The sequence below is a fragment of the Alligator mississippiensis genome, chromosome 1 (assembly GCF_030867095.1).
Source record: "Alligator mississippiensis isolate rAllMis1 chromosome 1, rAllMis1, whole genome shotgun sequence".
Taxonomy (NCBI): domain Eukaryota; kingdom Metazoa; phylum Chordata; order Crocodylia; family Alligatoridae; genus Alligator; species Alligator mississippiensis.
Window position 1 is genome coordinate 483,234,542 of NC_081824.1, and position 26,126 is coordinate 483,260,667.

Below are 26,126 nucleotides of genomic sequence, written 5' to 3' on the forward strand. Positions count from 1 at the left end.
GCCCTCCATTCCTGTAGTGTGAACTCCAGCTCATTAACACAAGCCCCCAGAATCAAGGTACTTACTGGAGTCGTGTCCTCGAGACGTGAAGCTGATCTCCAAAACACAAGAACGGCATGTCCCAGGCTTAGGCTGCAATATTTATAAGGTGGAAAATTCCCCTGGTCCCAGAGCGGCATCCACTGAGGATTTTCAAATGCTTAGTTGCCATCTGCTTTTGTATTTATTTAACACATGCTGTACAGCCAGGGAGAGAAGCAGTGTCTCAGAGGGCTTGAGGATGGTTATATACAGCTTTTCATCTCTAAGGCACTGGTTACAATTTAATTCAGTGAGACAACAGCTTCATAATAATATTCACAACCATGATAGGATAATAGAAAAGTAGAGTGCCTCAGAAGGTCATGTAGTCCAGCCACCAGCTCAAGATAGCACCATCACCGACCATGCCATCCACGCCAAGTGTTTGTCTAACCTGCTCTTAAAAACTGCCAATATTGTATAAACTCTTTGGGTTGCCTGTTCTAGTATTTCCCTCATAGTGAGAAAGCTTTTCTTAATGTCCATGCCAACATTAATGGTTCGGACAATGGGCTTTAGCGCACACTCAGACTTTCAGATGACACCAAGTTGGGTGGAGTTACAGACACTGTGCATTTATACCTTGACTTTAGCAAAGATTTTGATATGGTCTCCCACAGAATTCTTGCAAACAAACTGAGGAAATATGGGTTGGATGAATGCACACAAAGGTGGATAGAAAGCTGGCTGAATCATCAGACTCAATGAGTAGTGATCAATAGCTCGAGGTCTAGTTGCCAGCCAGTATCAAGTGTAATGGCCCAGGGGTCAGTCCTGCGGCCAGTTTTCTTCAGTATCTTTATCACTGACCTGGAAGATGGGATGGATGCACCCTCAGCAAGTTTGCAGATGTCACCAAGCTGGGGGGGAGTAGTAGATATGCTGGAGGGTAAGGCTAGGATTCAGAGAGACCTTGACAAATTGGAGGATTGGGCCAAAAGAAATCTCATGAGGAAAGTGCAAAGTCCTACACTTAGGACAAAACAATCCTATACACCGGGACAGGCTGGGGCTGACTGGCTAAGCAGCAGCTCTGCAGAAAAGGACCTGGGTGTGACAGTGGACAATAGCTGAACAGGAGCCAGCAGTGTGCCCTTGTTGCCAAGAAGGCTAGTGGCATCCTGGGCTGCATTGGTAGGAGTGTTGCTGGCAGCTTGAGGGAAGTGATGATTCCCCTCTATTCAGCCCTGGTGGTTAGTAGAGGTTTTTAAGACTTGGCTCAACAAAGCCCTTGCTGGAATAATCTAGCTGGGGATGGTCCTGCTTTGAACAGGGTTGGACTAGATATGACCTCCTGAGCTCCCTTCAAACCCTAATTTTCTTTGATTCTAGGGCTGGGACCCAGAATGACCTGGATAGACTGGAGAAACGGTCTGCAGTGAACCAGATGAGATTCAAAAAGGACAAGCGCAAACTCTTGCACTAGGGATGGAATACTTGCATGCACAAATCTGGACTAGGGAATGACTGGCTAGTCTGAAAGACTGCAGAGAAGGAGCTGAGCGTTACAGTGGAGCGTAGGGTGACCACGAGTCAACAGTGTGCTCTTGGTACAAAACGGGCCAACAGCATCCTGGGATAGATTGATCGATTGTTAGGGACTGGAAGGGACCTTGCAGATCATCGGGCCCAGCCCCCCTCCCCAGCCCCCCAACTCTAGGCAGGAAGACAACCAGGGCCACGTGACCCCAGTGAGATGACTGTCCAGTCTCCTCTTGAAAACCACTGGGGTAGGTGACTGCACCATGTCTGGAGGGAGTTTATTCCACAGTCCAGACACCCTGCCTGTGAAGGAGTTTTTCCTGGTATTAAGCCTGAAGTGGCCTTCCAGGAGTTTGTACCCATTGGTCCTGGTCTTCCCCAGGGGTGCCCTAGTGAACAGTTGCTCACGGAGGTCCTGATGCACTCCTCTGACATAGTGGTAAGCAACAATCAAGTCTGCTTTCAACCTTCTCTTCTTTAGGGTAAAGAGGCCCAGGTCCCTCAGCTTTTCCTTGCATGGCTTGCCTTGCAAGTCCCTGATCATACGGGTGGTTCTTCTCTGGTCCCTCTCAAGTTTTTCCACATCCTTATTGAAGTGTGGTGCCCAGAACTGGACACAGTACTCCAACTGCGGTCTCACCAATGCCGAGTAGAGCAGGAGTATCACTTACTTAGTTTTACATGAGATGCATCAGTTGATGCATGCCAGCGTGTTGTTTGCCCCGCTGGACACCGCATCGCACTGACGGCTCATGTTCATATGCTGGTCAGTCATTACCTCTAGGTCCCTTTTGGCCATGGTGCAAGTCAAGCTGTCACCCCCGAGCCTGTATGTATGTTGAGGGTTGTTTGCCCCCAGATGGAGTACCTTACACTTGGAAGTGTTAAACTTCATCTGGTCCCAGTCTGCCCAACTCTCAAGCCTGTCCAGGTCCGCCTGTATCTGCAACCTGTATCTGCTTCTGGTGTGGCCACACTGCCCCATAACTTAGTGTCATCTGCAAACTTGGTCAGCAAGCTTTTCACTCCTCCATCCAAATCATTGATAAAGATGTTGAAAAGCAGCAGTCCAAGCACGAACCCCTGAGGGACACCACTGGCTACTTCACACCAGAACTACACAGATCCGTTCATGAGACCTCTCTGGGTCCTACTCTGGAGCCAGTTTCCCACCCACTGAACCGTCGAGCAGCTGAGCCCACAATCTTCCAGTTTTCCCACAAGGATATCATGGGATACTAGATCAACATCCTTTTGGTAGCCTAAGTATACAACATCTACCTCGTCTCCCATGTCCAGGTGGTGAGAGACCTGGTTGTAGAAGGAGATGAGGTTGATAAGGCAAGACCTACCCATGATAAAGCCATAGATTCATAGATGTTAGGGTCGGAAGGGACCTCAATAGATCATCGAGTCCGACCCCCTGCATAGGCAGGAAAGAGTGCTGGGTCTAGATGACCCCAGCTAGATACTCATCTAAGCTCCTCTTGAAGAGCCCCGGGGTAGGGGAGAGCACCACCTCCCTTGGGAGCCCGTTCCAGACCTTGGCCACTCGAACTGTGAAGAAGTTCTTCCTAATGTCCAGTCTAAATCTGCTCTCTGCTAGCTTGTGCCATTGTTTCTTGTAACCCCCGGGGGCGCCTTGGTGAATAAATCCTCACCAATTCCCTTCTGTGCCCCCGTGATGAACTTATAGGCAGCCACAAGGTCGCCTCTCAACCTTCTCTTGCGGAGGCTGAAAAGGTCCAGTTTCTCTAGTCTCTCCTCGTAGGGCTTGGTCTGCAGGCCCTTGACCATATGAGTTGCCCTTCTCTGTACCCTCTCCAGGTTATCCACATCCCTCTTGAAGTGCGGCGCCCAGAATTGCACGCAGTACTCCAACTGCGGTCTGACCAACGTCCGATAGAGGGGAAGTATCACCTCCCTGGACCTATTTGTCATGCATCTGCTGATGCACGATAAAGTGCCATTGGCTTTTCTGATGGCTTCGTCACACTGCCGGCTCATGTTCAACTGGGAGTCCACTAGGACTCCAAGATCCCTTTCCACCTCTGTGCCACCCAGCAGGTCATTCCCTAGGCTGTAGGTGTGCTGGACATTTTTCCTCCCTAGGTGCAGCACTTTGCATTTCTCCTTGTTGAACTGCATCCTGTTGTTTTCTGCCCACTTGTCCAACCTGTCCAGGTCTGCTTGCAGCTGTTCCCTGCCCTCCGGCGTGTCCACTTCTCCCCACAGCTTTGTGTCATCTGCAAACTTGGACAGAGTACATTTCACTCCCTCGTCCAAGTCACTGATGAATACATTAAAGAGTATCGGTCCAAGGACTGAGCCCTGTGGGACCCCACTGCCCACACCCTTCCAGGTCGAGACCGACCCATCCACCACGACTCTCTGGGTGCGACCCTCTAGCCAATTCGCCACCCACCGGACTGTGTAGTCATCCACATCACAGCCTCTTAACTTGTTCACCAGTATGGGGTGGGATACCGTATCGAAGGCCTTCCTGAAGTCTAAGTATACGACATCCACCCCTCCTCCTGTGTCCAGGCGTTTCGTAACCTGGTCATAGAAAGAGACTAGGTTGGTCAGGCACGATCTGCCCGCCACAAACCCGTGCTGGTTTCCCCTCAGCATAATTTGCCCTGCCGGGCTCTCACAAATGTGAGCCTTGATAATTTTTTCAAATACTTTACCAAGGATGGAGGTGAGACTGACCGGCCTATAGTTGCCCGGGTCCTCCTTCCTCCCCTTTTTGAAAATGGGGACCACGTTAGCCCTTTTCCAGTCCTCTGGGACTTGGCCTGTGCGCCACGAGCATTCGAATATTCCCTCCAGTGGCTCTGCAATGACGTCAGCCAGTGCCTTCAGCACCCTCGGATGGAGCCCATCCGGGCCTGCCGACTTAAAGGCATCCAGTTCTTCCAAGTGACTCTGCACCGTCTCAGGATCTACGCATGGCAGTCTGGCGCCTTGCTGCTGCCTCTCTACAACCCCAGTGAGAGACTTGTCGTGCCCCTCGCTTAGGAACACTGAGGCAAAGAACTCGTTGAGGAGTTCAGCCTTGTCCCCCCTATCTGTCACCAATTGTTTCTGCCCATTTAGCAGCGGTCCTATTCCTCCCTGGGCCTTCCTTTTACTCCCAATATATCTAAAAAACAATTTCTTGTTGTCCTTTACTTGGGTTGCCATCCTCAGCTCCATGGTAGCTTTGGCCCGCCTAACTGCATCCCTACAAGCACGAGCAGAGGAGGTATATTCATCTTTAGTGATCTCACCCTGTTTCCACTTTTTATGTGCTCCCCTTTTGGCCCTTAGGCTGCCCTGGATTTCTCTGGTCAGCCTAACGGCCATGCTGGCTGTTGTTCAGAATCCTACCCTTTACAAGCGTATTGCACATAGATTCTTTAATGAGCTTTTCTAGGATTTTCCCTGGGATGGAGGTTAGGCTGACTGACCTATTGTTGCCCAGGTCCTCCCTCTTCCCCTTCTTGAAGATGGGCACAATGTTGACCCTCTTCCAATCCTCAGGGATTTCCCCTGTGTGCCACGAATTCTGAAAGAGCTTTGCCAGTGGTCCCGCGATGACCTCCGCCAGCTCCTTCAGCACTCTTGGATGGAGTCCATTCAGTCCTGCTGACTTATAAATGTCTAGCTTTTCTAGTTGGTATTGGACCCGCTCAGCATCCACAGTGGAGAGGCTGCCATTCCCGGTTTTCCCCCTATGAACCTTATCCCACTTGTCTTTCCCCTTGGTCCAGTGAAATACTGAAGCAAAGTTGTCATTCAGGAGTTCAGTTTTGTCCTAAATGTCAGTTACCAGATGTCCTGAGGTGTTAAGCAGGGGTCCCACACTTCCATTTGTATGATCTCACTGGGAGAGATCAATATACTGCATAGGTGAATACACCCAAATCATAGGATCGTAGAAAATGAGGGTTGGAAGGGACTTCAGGAAGTCATGTAGTCCAACCCCTGCTCAAAGCAGGACCGTCCCCATCTAGATCATCCCAGCCAAGGCTTTTTCAAGCTGGGCCTTAAAAATCTCCAAGGATAGAGATTCCCTGATCTCTGGGTAACCTGTTCCAGTGCTTTACTAACAAGTTACGTGTTGGAACAAATATGACCATAAGAATCCACCACAAAATAGTAACCCTAGAGATGCTGTGGAGAAATCACCACCCAGTCTGCCTCACTGCCAGCCCAACCTCCCCCCACCCCCACCCCCACCCCCACCCCGGGGTTCTCTGCCTACGTGACTAGCTGGGCTGTAAAAATTCCAATGGGAACGGGAACCTGATCCTCTATTGTCTCAATTTCCTGCCACTGCAGGTCATGTGACTAGTCATCTCACCTGGTCAGGCTGATGTCATTTGGAAGCACTGGTCAGCAGCCAATAGGGCTGCTTCTGGTGGGAATGTAGTGGTGAGGTCACAACAGGTGTAAGGTGGTCCCTCGATGAGAAAGTGGGCAGACATGTTTTGGGACACAGCAGACCAGCCATACAGCCTCCAGAGAAAGAGCTTGGTCAGACTCTGGATGTAAATGTGAACAACTTACTTGAATTTTAGCAGTAACTTAGTATGAAGTGGTCTAGAAGCAAATCAAAAGGTTACCAAGCTGCTTCTGTTTGCTCAAGGTTTTTCTTTTGCTATTTCTCTGACTTGTACCCCTCCCTATGCCTACCCTCTCTGTAACAGGATGCCCTACCCAACGCCATTTTTTTTTTTTTGCCTCTGAGGGGCACTCCTGAAGCCCCTTAATGTTTCATTTCTCTTGTTCGTCTCATTTCCCGCCTTTACTCATCTGCCACGTCTTGATGTAAATACTATTTAGATGTTCTTACAAGCAGGAGACTGCCTATTGTATTTCTATGTTGTGGTTCTTGGCCACCACGGGCCTTGTCCCCCATCTGTCTGTAGCTAGGCCTACCAGTCTAAACCCACCATATAGGGTTTGACTCCGAGGCTCTAGCTCCTTAATTCTCTCGGGGCCTGTGGCCCTCCTTTTGTTTTCAATCTGGAGCCTAGGCTTTCTAGCCCAGAGGCCTGTCCGCTTGGCATGGAGCCAGCAGGCTGCAAGTTCCAGTTTGGGCCGTGGCCCAAAGTTCACACTCCCCACAGGTGCCCTTTCCTTTAGCCTGGGACCTGGCTTAAAAGTCCTGCAACCCGCTCTGAGCTACAGGCCCTATACGGCTGCACACTCTAGTGCACTAAGCCTTTTGGCCTTTTATGACTGTGCCCAAGGTGCTAATGAGGCCTCCTCCTCCTCCCCTGCAGCCTCTACCACAAACCACCAGTCTATCAATCAACAAACATATATATAACAACCTCCTTCCCCTTTGGCTGCTGTCTCTAACTGCCGCCAAGCCCAGGGTTTTTATAGTTCTGGCCTGCCCCCTTCCAGTCACCTGACTAGCCGGCCAGGCTCAGCTTTTAACCCCTAGCCTGCCAGCAGGCTGTGCCCAGAAAGTTCTGGTCTTAAAGGGACCAGCCTGCTTTCAGGTAGCAGGGCTAGGGTTCCCTGTTACACTCTCCAATCAATAATGCTATCCATTATAGCAAGCCTTGCTGTATGTACATGCTTGAAAGGGATGAGGCAAGCCTTTGCAGCTCCCCTTTGATTGGCTGGCTAAGGGAGGCTATTTGTGAATACTTCAGGCTAAGAGAAGCACCGCAAAGTACCACAGTGGGTTAAGTAACCCCAAGATCTATAGGGTCTGTGTATCCCAGGTGGCACAGAGCCCTAACAAAGACCAGACCCCGGGTAGGCAGGTAGGATGTAGGAGGTAGACTGATGACGTGGGGTGAGACAGAGTAAGAAGAGCTACAGATGTGAGAAGCCCTTGGAATTATAGATTCACTGGATCTATTCTCTGCTTTGGGCCTGATTTTTTGCTCCCTAAAACAATCTCCATCTTGTTAATCTGTCCTTTCTACTTATGGGACGCCTAAGCAGCACAGATTTGGGGCACCGGCTTCAGTATGGATGGAGAGAGAAGGGTGCCCAGTACTTCACCAGCACAACCCCCAGCAGAACTGGAAGGGGCTTTGGAAATTTTGAACCCAAGAATGGAGCTGAACTTTCCTGTGTGGTTTCTGAGATGTGGCTGGAGACATCACTGCTTTTATTATTGAGGCATCAGCACATGGTCTTCTCTTAGCAGAGGGGATGGCAGAACCCAGTGTGAGCATCAGCCTCTAGTCCAGGTCTACTTGGGACTTGTACTGAGGAGCTGGACCCCAGAACACTACAGCCTCATTCATAATTTGGGCTGTTAGGATTGATTAGAGTTATTTAGCATGGGGTTACTCGATGCAGTTTACCTCTTGGCAGCTACAGTGGATACGGTCATTGGCGACATGTAGGGGGTGCACGCGGGTGCACGTGCATCCCCTGAGATTATCCGTGCCCCCCTACCTCAGGAGGCATAAGGTGTTCATGGGTACTGTTATTGGATGTGATAGGTTGACATGACATATGCACATGTCCAAGTGCAACAGGGAGCCAGAGGCTCTTGTTACTTTAAGGGAAGAGTGCAGCAGGCCAAGGAAACAAGTCCTTAGGCACCCAACCTACCCAAGAGGGCTGGAAGGAAAGAGCTAAGGGGGTAGTATGGGCTTGTCGTGTGACATTGACCCAGACTGGGGGTGGACTGTGATTTGAAAGCAGCTTGTTTATTATACTTGTGTGGTGTTTAATTGGAGGACCAGGATGTGACTATGGGGGACGTATAGAAGCCATGAGGGTGCCTAGGGGACGGGACATCAGCCTTGCTGGGCCCAGGGCTGGAAGGACTAGGGGGGGCTGAAGCCAAAACAAGCTTCATCTATAAAGGCTAAAGCCTGGTGGAAGGGGCTACAGCCCAAGGTGGCTTCCAAAAAGTGCTCTGCTCAGCTGGGAAACATTATCTCTACATTGATTTGAAAATATCTGCTTCATCTACCTCTTTCAGTTTGGGAGCATTTCCTTTTTTATATTTAGCCTTCTTGTTTAGAGTGGTCGAACTTCCATAGATTAATTACCCACCTACTTCCCAATCATTAGCACGGACAGCCATCAGCTGTGATGGAATGGCTGCGGTTTTATTTTGCAGGTAGAACATTGTTTTGCTTCCAAATTGTCTAATTTAGACATGTGACCGCACAGATTAAGAGGATTTTTGACATGTCTTGTCAGCCTGAAGCATTTATCAGAAATAATACAACTATGATTGCATTTTGGCCACTTGTACTTAGCTTAATTAGTTCTCCTAATCTGTACTCAGCCAAGGGCATACCTCTAAGACCTTTGAGTCTTGGTATTACTGTGCTCTGTGTTGCTGCCCTATAGACACTTCAGGATGCTGGGCAGCTGGTTAATTGCTGATGGATGTTCCAGGCTCTCCAGTCTTCCACATTAGCTCTTCCTTTGAGCTCTGGCCCTCTTCCCCAGTCTGTGATATCATCTGACTGGCCTGGTCCATTCCCCCTGCTTCCACAATCTAAGCAGAGCCTGGAAAAATGTGGATTTGGGGTTACTTTTTTTAACAAATAATTGGGGATTTTTTTAAAATACCTGTTAATGAGTATATATTAAGGGTCATGCTGCCCTTGAGAAGAGTTGCCACTTCTCTTCTTGCCATAGAAAGCAAGGATCCCTGGCAAGGAAATGATCTGCTTTTGCCTTCTTGCAAGTCAGTAGGTGGGATACACAACTGGATGCAGGTCCTTGACATGATCTTTGTCCACTGAAGACTAGCAGTAATGACCCTGGCCTCAGAGATCTCAAATCAGTTTCTTGCTGTAGTTGAACATGCTGAGCACCTTGTCTCGTATCTCCCTGGTCTTCACCCCGTACACCAGTGGGTTTACCATGGGTGGCACCAAGAGGTAGAGACTTCCCAGGAGGATGTGGATGTATGGGGGCACATTTCGGCCAATCCGGTGCGTGAGGAAGGTGAAGAGGGCAGGTGTGTATGTGACCAGGATGGTGCAAGCATGGGCTGCACAAGTACTCAGTGCCTTGGCACAGGCTTCTTTGGATGGGACCCTGAAAACAGCCCTGAGGATCATGGTGTAGGAGGCAGCAATGAGCACCATGTCAAGCACTATTACAAAAAGTGCAGCACAGATGCCATAGATACGGTTGATAATGGTGTCTCCACAGGACAGCTTCACCATAGCCATGTGCTCACAGTAGGTGTGCTGGATGACTTTCTGGGAGCAGTAGGGAAGTCTCCTTATAAGAAAGGGGCAGGGCATCACCAAGATCATACCTCTGAATAGTCCAGCTAGCCCCATCTTGGCCACGGCCGAGTTGCTCAGAATAGTGGCATACCGGAGCGGGTCACAGATGGCCACGTAGCGGTCAAAGGCCATGGCCAACAGGATCGATGACTCCACCATGGAGAAGGTGTGGATGAAATACATCTGTACTAAGCAGTCATTAAAGGAGATCTCTCGGGAATTCAGCCAAAAGATACCTAGCATTTTGGGCACGGTAGAAGTTGTAAGGATGAGGTCATTTATGGCCAGCATGGAGAGGAAAAGGTACATGGGTTTGTGGAGGCTTGTTTCTGTCTTAATGATGAAAAGAAGAGTGCAGTTCCCCACCAGGGTCAGGATGTACATGGAGCAGAGCGGGATGGCGATCCAGCACTGAAAGGCTTCCAGCCCAGGGATGCCAATAAGGATGAAGGAGACCTGGCCGAGGTCTGTGTCGTTGGAGCTCATCCGCAGGTGCTGCAGTGGACGTTGTCCAGTTCCCTTCATCGGGGCACGCCGACCTGCACACAACACACAGCAGCGAAGGGAAGACGGTGCTGAGCATCGTAAGAAACAGCCCAACTGTGGATGGATCAGGCTGGGGATTCACCTCTCAAGGAAACCCCTATTGCTTGGGATAGTTAAAAACTGCTTGTAGAAATCCCTGGAGGAGTGGTTTTCAACCTCCTTAGACTGCAGGCACCTCTCAGAAAATGCCAGCTGCTTTCCCTGCTTTCTTTTTTACTACCGAAAAAATATCAGTGCAATTATTCTTTTGCAAAGAACTAAAAATGAATTGATGAGCTCTGGCCACGTTGGGTCTGAACGGTTTTGACACCATGGATTTCTATTTGACACATCCCGGATTATCTCGTGTGTTGTATGTAGCTCTTTGCATGCACAAGACTGCAATACTAGCTTGGCCCCTGCAGTGGCTTTCCAAGGGTCCCAGGGTGCAGCAGGACCCCGGCTGAGAGTTATCCTAAACAGAGGATCCATCCTAAACTGGTTCTTGGCAGTGAACAAGATAAGCCCTCAAGCATGCTGAACCACAGAAGGGATGCAGCCGGAGCAATAACACCTTTGGAAAAGTATCTTCGGCCAGTGATCCTTAACCCCATTTGGACAGCTCCAAAAGCTGCTAAGAAGCCCGGTAGTGCAAGGGCGTAAGAACACGGCCACTTGACCCAGCCCCTTCCTGACCCAACACACGTGCCAGCACGTCTCATGTGTACAGGATCAGCTCCACACCCCGTGCAGACACTCCTAGAAGCCAAGTACTTACTGGACTCTGCTCCAAGGAGCAATGCATCTGCCATCCAGAGTGCAGGGAGTGCCAGTCCCTGGCTCAGGCAGCAGTACTTGTAGTGTGAATAACTCCCCTAGGCCCAGCAAAGTGACCACAGGGGATCCATGGCTGCAAAACAGTCCTTGTTCCCCCTGGGGCTGCCATTTGCTTGGTTTATTTTTCTGCACACTGCTCAGCTTGGAAAGGAGGCATCTCAGGGGGAGAGTGTAGGGGTTCAGGAAGGAGGATGGGGGGACTGAGAAGGTAGACCCCAAAATCTCTCTAGCTACCAGTAATAGCACGATACAGATTCTTACCTACAATGGCTGGGGAGACTCAGGATGGGTAGGGAGGTGGCACATGGACTGGCAATAGGTCTACTTAAATTTGCTGAGCTCTCCAATTTTCATTCCAGTTTACATGCTGTCCCAAGTCCCAGAGACACTTATTATAGAAAATGAGGGTAGGAAGGGACCTCAACAGGTCACATCTAGTCCAACCCTCCACTGAAAGCAGGACTGGTCCCAAATACATCATCCCAGCCGAGGCTTTGTCTAGCCGGGTCTTCAAAACTCCCAGGATGGAGACTCCACCACGTCTCTAGGTAACCCGTGCCAGTGCTTCGCCCTCCTAGTGAAGAAGTTTTCCCTAATATCCAACCTCAACTTCCCTTGCTGCAACTTGAGCCCATTGCTCCTTGTCCTGTCGTCTGCCACCACTTCTCCCAGTCCCACTGCTGCAGGTTTGTGAGCACAAATGAAGCAGAAACCAAACAGCCTGTGTTCACTGTCAGGGGGTGGTCACTCGGATCAGTGCTAGCTAGGTACACAACTCCAAACCTCTCCTGCGAGCATACAAAGGGAGGCCTCGCAGTGCTAACCAGAGCAGAATCACTCCCCTTGATTTGTAGGTGATGTTGTTGTCAAACAGGGATGCTGTTGGCTTTTCTTTTCTTTGCAACAAGACTTATCTTCAGCTTATGGCCCACTGTAACCCCCAGGCCCTCGCAGTCCCGCAGCCCAGCCAGTCATTCCCCAGCCTGTGTTTGTGCACGCAGTTTTTCTATCCTAAGTGCAAGACTTTGCACTTGTCTTTGTTGAATCTCACCTGGTTGATTGTGGACTGTTTCTCCAATCCCCCAAGTTCATTCTGGATCCCCACCCTGCCCTCCTGAGTCTTTGCAACTGTACCCAACTTAGTGTCATCCACAAATTTGCTAAGTGTGCACTCAGTCCCATAGTCCAAGTCATTAATGAAGATATTGAACAACACCAGACCCAGGAGAGACCCACTTGATACCTCCTCTCAAATAAATCTGAGCCAATGATGACCATTCATTTTTATTTTCAAATAAAAAAAGTTGAAAACCACTTCTGTAGGTATGTGTATCCACACTGTAAGAAACAGGCCCTTTGCTGACCGATCCATCCCCTGCCCTATGCTGCCCCTCACCAGCAGTCAGAGATATAGGGATATCCTGAGCCTGAGCTTGCACTCCTGACTTTTGTCCCATGTACATCTATCTCTATGTTAAGGAAAGCTACGCGTCCCTGCAAGCCGATATTGGCGACCAGGGTGGACGGCTGGAGACCCTCTGGGTTAAAATCCGTGGGGAACACGGCACAGGGGACACAATGGTGGGAGTCTATTACAGACCTCCCACCCAAAGTCCTGAGCTAGACCAGGAGTTTGCCCAGGAACTGGCTGAGGCAACTTGCTCCAGGACCATGGTTGTCATGGGTGACTTCAATTACCCGGACATCTCGTGGGAGGATCGCTCAGCAACATCTGAGCGGTCGCAGAGCTTCCTCTCGTGCGTGGATGACCTCTACCTGACTCAAGAAGTCTATGGGCCAACGAGAGGCAAAGCACTGCTCGACCTGGTACTGGCTACTGGGGATGACCTAGTCGGTGACCTAGTGATCGATGGGAAGCTGGGTGACAGCGACCACGAGCTGATCACCTTCACCATCCAACGAAAAGCTGGCAAGTCAGTCAGCAACACGGAAGTCCTTGACTTCAGGAAAGCCAACTTTGACAAGCTCAGGAGGCTTGTCAGTGAGGCCCTAAGGGACCGTGACCACAGGGAGAAGGGAGCTCAAGAAGAGTGGTTGCTCCTCAAGGGAGCGATCCTCAATGCACAAGCTAAGTCTATTCCATCTCGGAGGAAAGGCAGCAAGAGGGCACAGCAGCCCCCCTGGCTCTCCAGGGACCTAGCAGACCTCCTGAGGCTAAAAAGAAAGGCCTACAAAGGATGGAGGATGGGAGTCACCTCCAAGGAGGATTATTCTGCACTGGTCCGGCCCTGTAGGGAGCTGACCAGAAAAGCCAAGGCTGCAACTGAACTGCAGCTAGCTTTGAGCATCAAGGACAATAAAAAGTCTTTTTTCAGATATGTGGGGAGCTGGAGGAAAAGCAGGGGCAACACTGGACCCCTGCTGAACCAGATGGGGCAACTGACAACTGATGCCAAGGAAAAAGCCAACCTATTAAATAGGTACTTTGCGTCAGTCTTTCATCAGCCCCATGGGACGCCCATGCCCGCTACAGGGCCAGGAAGTCCGGGTGAGGGTGATCCCCTGCCCTCCATTAATGCTGACTTTGTGAAGGAACATCTTGAGAAGCTGGATACCTTCAAGTCAGCCGGCCCTGACAATCTTCACCCCAGGGTACTCAAGGAGCTGGCGAGCATCATGGCCCAGCCTCTAGCGCGGATCTTTGAAAACTCTTGGTGCTCTGGTGTAGTGCCCGAAGACTGGAAGAAGGCCAACGTGGTGCCTATCTTCAAGAAAGGGAGGAAAGTGGATCCGGCTCACTATAGGCCCATCAGCCTGACTTCTATCCCGGGGAAGATCTTAGAAAAGTTTATTAAGGAGGCCATCCTTAATGGACTGGCCGACGCCAACATCTTAAGGGATAGCCAGCACAGGTTTGTTGCGGGTAGGTCTTGCTTGACCAATCTCATTTCCTTCTATGACCAGGTGACCTATCACCTGGACAAGGGAGATGAGATTGATGTCATATATCTTGACTTCAAAAAAGCCTTCGATCTGGTGTCCCATGATTGTCTCTTGGAGAAACTGGCCAATTGTCGCCTTGGGTCCCCCACGATCCACTGGCTGGAAAATTGGCTCCGGGGTCAGACCCAGAGGGTATTAATTGATGGAAGTCACTCATCGTGGTGTCCTGTGACCAGTGGGGTCCCCCAGGGCTCTGTCCTTGGACCCATACTGTTCAGCATCTTCATTAATGATGTGGACACTGGAGTCAGAAGCGGACTGGCCAAGTTCGCCGATGACACCAAACTTTGGGGCAAAGCATCCACACCAGAAGACAGGCGGATGATCCAGGCTGACCTGGACAGGCTCAGCAAGTGGGCGGACGAGAATCTGATGGTGTTCAATGCCGATAAATGCAAGGTTCGCCACCTTGGGAAAAAAAACCCGCAGCATCCTTATAGGCTCGGCAGTGCTATGTTGGTTAGCACTATGGAAGAAAGAGACTTGGGGGTCATCATTGACCACAAGATGAACGTGAGCCTGCAGTGCGATGCTGCGGCTAGTAAAGTGACCAAAACGCTGGCTTGCATCCATAGATACTTCTCAAGCAAATCCCGGGACGTCATTCTCCCCCTGTACTCGGCCTTAGCGAGGCCGCAGCTGGAGTACTGCATCCAGTTTTGGGCTTCACAATTCAAAAAGGATGTGGAGAAGCTTGAGAGAGTGCAGAGAAGAGCCACGCGCATGATCAGGGGTCAGGGAAGCAGACCCTACGATGACAGGCTGAGAGCCCTGGGGCTCCTTAGCCTGGAAAAGCGCAGGCTCAGGGGTGATCTGATGGACACCTACAAGTTTATCAGGGGTGACCACCAGTATCTGGGGGAACATTTGTTCGCCAGAGCGCCCCAAGGGATGATGAGGTCGAATGGTCACAAACTACTACAAGATCATTTCAGGCTGGACATAAGGAAGAATTTCTTTACTGTCCGAGCCCGCAAGGTCTGGAACAGCCTGCCGCCGGAGGTGGTTCAAGTGCCTTCATTGAACACCTTCAAGAGCAAACTGGATTCTTATATTGCTGGGATCCTATGACCCCAGCTGACTTCCTGCCCTTTGGGCGGGGGGCTGGACTCGATGATCTTCCGAGGTCCCTTCCAGCCCTAATGTCTATGAAATCTATGAAATCTGTCGGATCTCTTTTTTAACCTGATTAGACTATCAAGAGCCATGGGACTCTTCAGCCTGGAAAAGCACAAGCTCAGGGGTGATCTGGTGGCCTCCTATCAGTTTATCACGGGTGCCCAGGTGCTGCAAAAGCATCCATGTGTAGACACTCGCCTAAATCGCCTTAATGTGCCTTAGGTTAAGAAGCGTCAAGTTTAGGCCTGCATGGATTCACATGTAAATACTCGGTCCAGTGTCTGTTAAAATGCTGAGAACATGAATCATCAAACAGCCTTTAGACACTAGCTAACCCTTGCTGTTGCCCTGGGCCATTTTTCTAATGTAATATCAGGTTTTCTTTTCAAACCGTATCAATCTTTCACCTTTTACTCTACCTGCAAGCCAGTTTCTAAAAGCAAATTTCTAAATATCATTTTCTAGCCATCAGTAGTGAAAAGCGGTTCCCTAGTCACCTTTTCCAAGCCATTAATGATTTTCTAGACTTCTATCACATCTTTCCATAGCCATCTCCTGCCCACCCAGCCCCCAGCTAAAGAATCCCCAGCCTTCTCCATCTCTTCTCATGTGCAAGCCTTTCCACCCCTTGATCACACCCTTGACCATCTGCATTGCCTTTCTCTGTCTCTGTAACTTCTCTAGTTTGGTATATCCTTTTCTAAAACTGGGGTGGTGCAATATTCAAGGTGAATAGATAGACAGACAGATAGTTTGCTTGTGGAAAATCCTATCATAATGCATTAGCTGTTTCTGCCCCTGCACACATGCTTAGAGACACCCTCAAGCCATCCCATCGGGTCGGTTAGATAAGGTTCCCTATTGCAAACCCTTCTTCACTCCTCCCCAGCAGATCATATTTATTCATGGGATTACTAATTCAGTTTTCTTTATTGATTCAATAGATTTGCTTGGAACAGCAGTTAGACGCAGTAGTTAGTAGCTCCTTGGACCACCTTTGGGCCCATTTAAAAAGTTGGTCATAGGACACAGGCATGGGCATCTGTCTCATGAGAATACTTTTGCAAGAAAAAAGGCATCAGTTCATTGAACATCTGCAAGCCCAATTCTTGAATGGCAGGTCCTTCCACACTTATCACCTGTGAAGTCTGTATCTATCAGTCTAAGCATGGGATGAAGGCTTTTGAGAAAAGAAGGGCCCGACATGCAGTGAAAAGAGGAAGAATCCCATGTCACATTCAAGACAGTTAGATTTAAAAAAACCCCAAAACTGGTGTTATAATTGCAATCCACCAGTCCTCTGGCACCAAGGCTGGACCAGCCCCCAGTAGCCGAGCACAGTGGGCTAACAGTGCTGCCATTTCATATTTGAATGCCTTCAGCACCCTTGGGTGGATGCCGTCTGGTCCTGTGACTTGTAGCTAGTCAGCACAATGAAATGGTTCTTAGCTCTTATCCGCTGACACCTCAACATGAGTTAGTTCCTCAGCTTTATCTCCTAAAAAGGATGGATCTGGAGTGAGAATCGTTAAGCAATGTTAGTAGTAAAGACAAAAGAAAAGACTTTATTTTAACTTATAGGCTCAGCAGTGCTATGCTCACTAACACCACGACACAGGGGACAAAAACCCAGACCTTCTAGGCTGCATCGTGTCAGCAAACTAGAACGGTGCGTGCATGCAACTGAATAGGTCATAATTTAGGCGTCTGGTTCAGGAAGGGCTTGTGGTCCCACTGGAGCAGGCGGAGAACCTGGTTCCAGTTGCATTTGGCCATAGACAAGGGGGTTGAGGGCAGGGGGAGGAGCAGGTACAGGTTGGCGAAGAGGACGTGAGCGTCGTAGTGGTGGGTCTGGATGGTGAACAGGCCAGGCATGCAGAAGGCCAGGATGATGCAGATGTGAGCACTGCAGGAGCTGAAGGCTTTGATCTGGGCCCCCTTGGTGGGGGGAGACAGCACAGCAGAGAGAATCAGAGCATAGGACAGGGCGATGGAGACCATGTCTGACCCAGACACCAAGGGCAAGGATGACCAGCCCATACAGGCTGTTCACTGGGGTCGGCACATGTACATGGAGCAGAAGGGGATAGAGATCCAGATGTGCATATTCTAGCCCCGGGATGCCCAGCAGGATGCATACAGATGGCCCGAAGCTGGTGGCATTTACTCTGACCACTCCAATTCTTTATTTAATGTCCAAGAAGCTCCTCTAGAAGCATGTGCTGAGTTCTTATTTTCTATTTCATCAGTCAAAGCTTTAGGCTTTGATGTGTTATTAATTCAAGACAATGATCCCAGAAAAAATATAAAGGTCAGAAACAGAAGAGCACGGGCAGGAGAACACTAAGTCTACACCAAGCATGCAGTTGGTCCAATAAAAGATATCACCCGCAAACATCCTTGACCCTCACATTAACTCAAGACAAAGTGTTAATTCCCCTCAACTGAATTGACTCTGTTTGGCAGGGATAAATGACTCAGGAAATTGAGCCCCATGGACAGTGTTTGGAGCACAGGGGTATTAAGTGCACAAGGGATGTATGGAGAATGAAGAAGAGAATGAACAGAGGCAGGTTCTCAGTTCTTCTCTGCTCTTTTTGGGTCTATCTATCTCTTTTGGCCCTCCCCTTCCCTTGCCTGATTTGCTGTTCTGCTTTCCGTTCCCTTCCCTGTGCTCCATGCCCAATTTATCATGCAATTGTATAAAATGAGAGCTGGAAAGGACCTCAAGAGGTCACGTGTAGTCCAACCCCCTGCTCCAAGCAGGCCCAACTCTAACTAGATCATCCTAGCCAAGGCTTTTTCTAGCCGGTTCTTAAAAACCTCCAAGGATGGAGAGCAACCTCTCTGGGGAGCCTATTCCAGTGCTTTCCTATGCTCCTAGTGAGAAAGTTCTTCCCATCAACTTTCCTTGCTGCAACTTGTGCCCATTGCTCCTTGTCCTGTCATCTGCCCCCACTGAGACCAGCCCAGCTCCATCCTCTTTGCAACTTCTCTGCAGGGAGGGGAAGGCTGCTATTCAATCCCCCCTTGGTCTTCTCTTCTCTAGCCTAAAAGGCCCAGTTCCTTCAGCCTCTCCTCACAAGTCATGTGCCCCAGACCCTGACCCTTTTTCATTGCCCTCCACTGGACTCTCTCCAAATTGTCCACATCCTTTGTGTAGTGGGGGCCCACAACTGGACACAGGACTCCAGATGTGGCCTCCCCAGTGCTGCATAAAGGGAAGAATCACATCCCTTGATCTGCTGGCAATGCTCCTGCCAATGCAGCCCAGGATGCCATTAGCCTTCTTGGCAAAGAAGGGCACACTGATCAAGGACACTTGGTTTGTTTAATGTTCAAGCAAATCTTGGGGTGCAGTGGGCTGGATGGGGGGTGATATCTGAATGGCTGGGGCTGGTAACAGACATAAAGGGAAACATCCCTAGCCCCTTCCCATCCGGACCAAAAGACCTATGGGAGAATCATACTGGCCTACCTTCCCATTCACATGCAACCCAGAAGCTTTTTTGGGGAGGGGAGCCCACACACCTCATCAATAAATGCATGAAATCTCCTGCCTTTGGACTGGGCAGCTTCCAAAAACAATTGTGCCTTGTTTCAACTGCAAAGTGCTCTGACATTAGCTACCAGCCACTGGGTCTTTCTCTCCCTCTCCCCGCTAGATTGAGGGGGGATGGTTCTGGGCAGATAGAGGGAATTTTGGATTTTGGAGCAGTGGCCATCAAGTGTCCCCAGTCTTTGCACCAGGATGCACAGAGCTCTGGATCCAGATAGTGAGGCTTGAGCCTAATGCAAGTGGGAAGGGCACCACAGGGCTTGTTCCCGCTCCTGTTTACCTGTCACGGCAGTGTCACTTAGGGACTTTGGGAGGAGGTCGGTGCCTGGAAGAGACTGGAGCCCCAGAGGGATTCCCACAGATGCAATAAAGGCATTTTATTGTGACCTGTGACACGGCCCTGATCACCTTCCTCAGAGCACACCTGGTGCTGGCCTTGCAGAGCAGGCCCGAGAGAGCGGTGAGTTCAGCTGCACGGTTCCCTGTAGGTCCTCTGTTCTTCTCTGGGGCAAACGATGCATCTTTAAAGGGAAGGGTTGTCTTTAGCTGGGTCTGAGTGCAGCTCCATGTTTTCACCTCCCGCCTGCATTGATCAGGGAGGTCCAGATTTCTGCAGGTGCAAGGAAGAATAGAGAAAGGTGGTTATGTGGCTGAAGTCAAGCTCCCTGCAGACCACAGCTGCTGCCGACCCACCTTTATCTGCCAGCAAAGCGCGGTGAGTTCACCTTTGCAGTTCCTGCCAGGTGTTAGCTCCTTTCTTCTGGGTAACAAAATATGTATTGTTAACAAGGGAGTAGGTCTGCGTCCATATGAGATGCTAGAGCTCCAACCCCTTTGAGAGGGCATGAGGTTTGATTTCAGGATGGGCAGACAAGAATGTGGCACACATGGGACAACCCTCAGCAGTGTGATGAACCCTGAGACTAGCCGCATAAGAAATGCCATGGTTAGACCCTGTGTGGATGTTACAACGCAGTATTGGTGCCATCCTGGGCTGTGCTGTTCCCCAGCATGACTTAGGGACATCACAGCAGCATCCCATCCCATCCCATCCCATCCCATCCCATCCTAAGTTGACTTAGATGCTTTGCCCTCACTCATTATTGCAGTTGAAAGGCTGTTTGCAATTTACCTACTCTCCCTGCTCAGCTCTCTCTGCTCCACAGGTCATCATGACCTTCTTCCCTTCTAAAGGGGTCACTTTTGCCATATAACTGTTCCTTATATACTGGCACTTTTTTCTTAGTCCCCAGCCCACCTCCAAGCAGTTTGCAATTGCATGGGAGCTTTGCTCTGAGCTCTACCTCAGCCTGTGCTGCCTCTTTCTTAGTCAGGGACTATTCAGCATAGAAAAGAGGCACTTGCGGGAGGATATGAAAAGGGTTTACAAGATACTAGATGGTGAGAAAAATTCACTAGGGATTTATTATTGACTCTCTCTCCCCCGACAAGAACGAGGGGTCACAACATAAAACGAGCAGGCAGGAAGTTTAAAACTAACCCCAGGGAGTTCTTTTTACCCAACATGTCATTAAAGGGGAGAATTTGTGGCCATCAGATGTGCTGGTAACTGTGAGTTTAGCCAGATTCACCAAGAGGTTGAATACAACCTTGGAGGAAGGGGGCATTGGTAGCTATTGAGCATGGGAGTGCGGGGCACGGCCACTGAATCAGACCTTTCTGGACCTTAAATGCTGCTAGTGAGAGAGGAACAAGGGGAAAAATCTTGGCCAGAGATAGTTCACTCTCCCGTCCAGCCTCTGCTCTCTGCTGCTGTGTGACACAAGAAATCGGGCAAGACGGACCTAAGGTGACTCCCTAAATGACTGTTCTTCTGCTCTTATATTCTAAGGACACTTGCTGCCCTAAAAGCTTGCCCTACAGGTCTCCCAGCCATACAGCTGGTGCAATAAGAGATATCACTAAAATTCCCTGCTCCTCTGTCTGCCCATTCACATTATTATTTGGCTTACAGTTTTATTTGGGAGGGGGATCATATGTTTAACCCTGTGCCTTGTTGAGAATACACGTTAGTTTATGCAGGACCCCACTGTATGCTCACCCTCTGAGTGTACAGCACGTAGACTGATGGCTGTACACGTTCTGTCTAGCATCATTTCCCCTCAGATGTACAGAAGGGAGAAAGTCACCAAAGGAAATGCATGGGGGTGGGAAATACTAGCACATCCTCAGGTGCATTAAGCCAAACACTTGAAGGGGATGTAGCAGTCACTGGGCGTTGGAGCATGAATTGGACACTCACTTGCGAGGTGCACAAGTAGGAGACTTCTCCCATGGAAAGGATCATCATGACTTATCTGTCCATGGTGGACACCGGCCTTTGTCTATATTGGCTCCTTCTGCCATTGTGTTGTCCATTCCTTGGGTCCCCTTCAAGTCCTTCACACTTCTACTAGATTAGATCACTTCAGTCATTTGGGGTCACCTACAAATGTTGCCGTCTTACTGCTCATTTTCCAGGCTATTAATGAACGGATGGATGACATCCAGTGTGTCTCACTTCCCTTGACTACCCCACTGGGAGTCTATGTCCATGCTGAGGACTGACCAACTCTTCCTCTCTGTTTTGTGATGTACAGGAACCAATAGCCTGCTGGTTATGTGACCGGACATCTCCAAGCTACCATGCCTGCTAATCTCACCGGAACGTATTTCAACCCCACCACGTTCACACTGATTGGGATCCCTGGGCTAGAGGATGTGCAGTTCTGGATCGCCATCCCATTCTGCGTCATGTATATCCTTGCTGTCACTGGAAACTGCACCCTCCTAGCAATAATCAAAACAGAGCGCAGCCTCCATGAGCCCATGTACATATTCTTGGCTATGTTGGCAGGGACGGATTTGGTTTTATCCACTAGCATATTGCCCAAGATGCTAGGCATCTTCTGCTTTGGCTCCAGGGACATCAGCTTCAATGCCTGCCTAGTCCAGATGTTTTTTATCCACACCTTCCAGGCTGTAGAGTCAGGGGTGCTGCTAGCAATGGCTTTTGATCGCTATGTAGCCATCTGTAATCCCCTGAGACATTCGAGCATCTTCACAACCCAAGTGCTTTCCAGAATTGGGATCCTGTTGGTCATGAGGCCAACGGCATTGATCATTCCAAATATCTGTCTGATTAAGAGACTGCATTTCTACAAGAGCACTGCCATTTCCCATGCCTACTGCGAGCACATGGCCGTAGTGAAGTTGGCGGCCGTGGATGTCAGAGTCAACAAAGCCTACGGCCTGTTTGTCGCTTTCACAATCCTGGGCGTTGATATCATCTTCATCACTGTGTCTTACGTCCTGATCTTGAGGGCCGTCTTCAGGCTGCCGCAGAAGGAAGCGCGTCTCAAGGCTTTCCATACCTGCACCGCACACATCTGTGTCTTTCTCGAGTTCTACACCCTGGGCTTCTTCTCCTTCTTTGCACACAGGTTTGGGCACCACGTGGCTCCCTACATCCACATCCTTCTGTCCAGCCTCTACCTCCTGGTGCCCCCGCTGCTGAACCCCATCGTATATGGTGTGAACACCAAGCAGATCCGGCAGTGGGTGCGAGAAATGCTCAATTTCAAGAGCAGCCCCTTCCAAAACTGAGCTCGGGTTTCTGCGGCCTCCTCAGCTCCCAGCATTGCAGCTCCTGGACCTGCCTGTCAAGCCACCACACAACATCGTCCTTCTCTTAAAGGTTTCAAGAGCCAGCTTCAAACCAGCTAAATTGCTTGTCTCTGATACTCCTACGGGACAGCTGGTCCCATCTCTGTCTCCAAAAAATGCATATAACCAGTGATTCTAATTTCTAGACTAAGTGTATTTCTGCCCACTCAGTTGGTCTAATAAAAGATATTGCATCTACCCTACTCAGCTGGTCTGATAAAAGATATCACATGTACCCTACTCGGTTGGTCTAATAAAAGATATTGAATCTACTACTCAGTTGGTCTGATAAAAGATATCACGTCTACCCTACTCGGTTGGTCTAATAAAAGATATTGCATCTACTGCTCAGTTCGTCTGATGAAAGATATCACATCTGCCTTACTCGGTTGATCTAATAAAAGATATTGCATCTACTACTCAGTTGGTCTGATGAAAGATATCACATCTACCCTACTCGGTTGGTCTAATAAAAGATATTGCATCTACTACTCAGTTGGTCTGATGAAAGATATCACATCTACCCTACTCAGTTGGTCTGATGAAAGATATTGCATCTACTACTCAGTTGGTCTGATGAAAGATATCGCATCTACCCTACTCAGTTGCTCTAATAAAAGATATTGCATCTACTACTCAGTTGGTCTGATGAAAGATATCACATCTACCCTACTCAGTTGGTCTAATAAAAGATATTGCATCTACTACTCAGTTGGTCTGATGAAAGATATCACATCTACCCTACTCGGTTGGTCTAATAAAAGATATTGCATCTACTACTCAGTTGGTCTGATGAAAGATATCACATCTACCCTACTCAGTTGGTCTGATGAAAGATATTGCATTTACTACTCAGTTGGTCTGATGAAAGATATCGCATCTACCCTACTCAGTTGGTCTAATAAAAGATATTACATCTACTACTCAGTTGGTCTGATGAAAGATATCACATCTACCCTACTCAGTTGGTCTAATAAAAGATATTGCATCTACTACTCAGTTGGTCTGATGAAAGATATCACATCTACCCTACTCAGTTGGTCTGATGAAAGATATTGCATCTACTACTCAGTTGGTCTGATGAAAGATATCACATCTACCCTACTCGGTTGGTCTAATAAAAGATATTACATCTACTACTCAGTTGGTCTGATGAAAGATATCACATCTACCCTGCTCAGTTGGTCTGATGAAAGATATTGCATCTACTACTCAGTTGCCCTAATAAAAGATATCACATCTACTCAAAGACCTTTCTGCCCACGCATCTGATGAAACGTGCCTTATCTCATGAAAGCTTGTGCTGTACATATCTATGTCCATTACTTTGGTTAGTCTATATGGTATAAATCTCTGCCTTTTACTTGACTTCAGACTAACACAACTATCTATGCCTCTGTCTACCATACAGCTATGTGTTTCTGGGGAAACACTGTCCACTCAGTCAAATACTTCTTTCTGTTTGGTGTTTAACACTGCTGTAAGTATAGAGAGCACCAATATCTCCTCTTATCCTTTGTCTTCCTGGGCCAAAAGAGTCAAGTTTTGACCATTTCCATTCATAAAATATTTTGTCCATCCCTCTAATGATTCTGCTCCACTTCTCTGGGATTGTTACTATTGGAGGTCATCTCTCTGAACTTGGGTGACCAGCCCCAAACACTGTAGTCCAGGGGAGGTCTCCCCAGAGACTTGCACAGGGGTATCACTACATCTCTGTCCCTACTGGAAATCTGTTACCTACTCCCTCTGTGCTTGCATTTGTCCTTTTCAGTTATCTCACTTTGGGTTTCAGTCACCTCAGGATCAGCTAATACCCAAAAGTCTTCCACCTTCTCAGTCCTTTCCAAATGACGAGCTCCAATATTACAGCAGAGCATTATATGATATGTCATTTGTGTTATGACTTATCATCTTGTATGCATAGGATGGTAGGGCAGGAGGGCTAGATGGGACCTCATTGGGTCATTTAGTCCAGCCCCTGCTCAAGGCAGGATTATCTCAGCCAAGGGTCTGTCCAAACTGCTCTTGAACATTTCCAGGGGTAAAGATCCCACTTTCTCTAGGTGGCTGTTCCAATGCTGCACCCCTCTCAGAGTGAGGAAGATCCTCCTTGATGGCCAACCAAAATTCCCCCTACTGCTGCTTGAGGCCATTGCTCCTAGTCCTGACCCCCCTATGGTCACAGAGAAAAGCCCATCTCCATCCATTCTGGAATCACCCCTCAGTAGGGTTGCCAACCCTCCAGGAGTTCCCTGAAGTCTCCAAGGAATTACATATAAATCTCCAGGGGACTGCAGAGAATCACACAGGAGATACATGGTAAGGCATTCATTAAAATGAATATGAAATGTTGAATCTGATTTATGCAGTAGTTCAGTGGGGTTTTACAACATAATAGTCATGTGCCTTCCTGACGTAAAGTCTATGCGCTGTAATCTGTACCTGATACAAAGCAAGCACGCGAGCATGCTTGCGTTGTGTGTCCCAGGCCTGTCGGCATTCTGGAAACCTCCTGGAATAGATTCAAACAGCACTGGCAACCAGACCCATCTTTATACCCATCAGGGTTTGAAGAATGTGATCAAATCACCCCTCCATCTTCTTTTCTCCAGACTAAACAACCCTCTTCATTTCTATTACACATCCTCATCCCATCTCTATCAGATTCTCATCCCAGTTCTGGTCTCCCAGTCTTCAAGATATGATACAAGATATTGTGATTTTTTTTCTGTGTGATATCCCAACCCTCCTCTGCCCTGACCAACATTGTGCAGAGAGAGGTAGTTAGCCGTGTTAGTCTGAAGTCAAGGTTGGAAAGAAGGCAGTGTACATCTGCACCTTATAAACCACCTAGCTTAATCTAGAAGACAAATATGTAGTCTGTATGTCGCCTTGGTGCTCTCTATACAAGTTTGTGCTCTCTACGTGCTTTTTTAACTACATATGATGAATATCCGTGATGAGTATCTACCCTGCCTTCTTCCCAAACTTGTGTCGTCAGCAAATGTTTTCAGCTTGCTGCCAGCAAGTGTGCCAAGGCCATTAATGAAGATATTCAATAGGATCCATCCCAAGCAGCAGTCCTGGAGGAACTCCCCTTGGATCTCCCTTCCAAGCAATGCTTCCCCTTCCAGTATTATCCAGGGTTGTCTTCCCTTGACCCCAGTTTCCCTCTCTCATACATCCTCAATCTCGCTGCTGCTTCTGACTTTGCTGGGAGGTCCGTGCCCTGAACCATGCCAGCCCTCAGTCCAATAAAAGAAGCTCCCTGGTTTTCATGGATGGAGAAAAATGCTTTATCCTTCCCCTCTCGAGCTCTATGGAGCAGGATGCAAATAGAGAGAAGGGCAAAGCCTTCATTTTCCTGCTCTCGGGGCCTTCAGTCCTGGCCAGCTCACACACAAGTGGTGTGGCTATGCTTGTGCATGTGTGTGCATTGGAGGCAAATCGAAAATAAGGGTTGGAAGGGACCGCAGGAGGTCACATCTAGTCCAATCCCTGCTCCAAGCAGGACCAGGCCCAGCTACATCATCCCTGCCAAGGCTTTGTCAAGCCAGGTCCTAAAAACCTCCAGGGATGGAGACTCCACCACCTCTCAGGATAGCCTCTTCCTGTGCTTCACCACCCTCCTAGTGAGAAAGTTTTTCCTCATATCTCACCTAAAT

At 48.9% G+C, this 26,126-nt stretch overlaps 2 protein-coding genes across 3 annotated transcripts in view; one reads left to right on the forward strand and one right to left on the reverse strand.

Moving 5' to 3' along the window:
* Window positions 1-22,730, forward strand: part of LOC106739793 (olfactory receptor 52A1) — a 52,794-nt gene extending 30,064 nt beyond the window's left edge. For both annotated transcript variants that reach the window (XM_059723548.1, XM_059723552.1), the window contains one exon: window positions 21,393-22,730. In XM_059723548.1, the coding sequence (XP_059579531.1) occupies window positions 21,439-22,398 (960 nt within the window). In that variant the 5' untranslated portion in view covers window positions 21,393-21,438 and the 3' untranslated portion in view covers window positions 22,399-22,730. The remainder of the gene's footprint in view (window positions 1-21,392) is intronic.
* LOC132250354 (olfactory receptor 52K1-like) lies at window positions 9,327-10,353 on the reverse strand. The gene has a single exon (XM_059727089.1). The coding sequence runs from the start codon at window positions 10,311-10,313 to the stop codon at window positions 9,327-9,329; it is 987 nt and encodes a 328-aa protein (XP_059583072.1). The 5' UTR covers window positions 10,314-10,353.
* Window positions 22,731-26,126: the final 3,396 nt, after the last annotated feature.

What these genes read in the sequence shown, in the direction of transcription:
- LOC132250354 (XM_059727089.1), bottom strand. Translation starts at nt 10,313, where the DNA reads ATGAAGGGAACTGGACAACGTCCACTGCAGCACCTGCGGATGAGCTCC.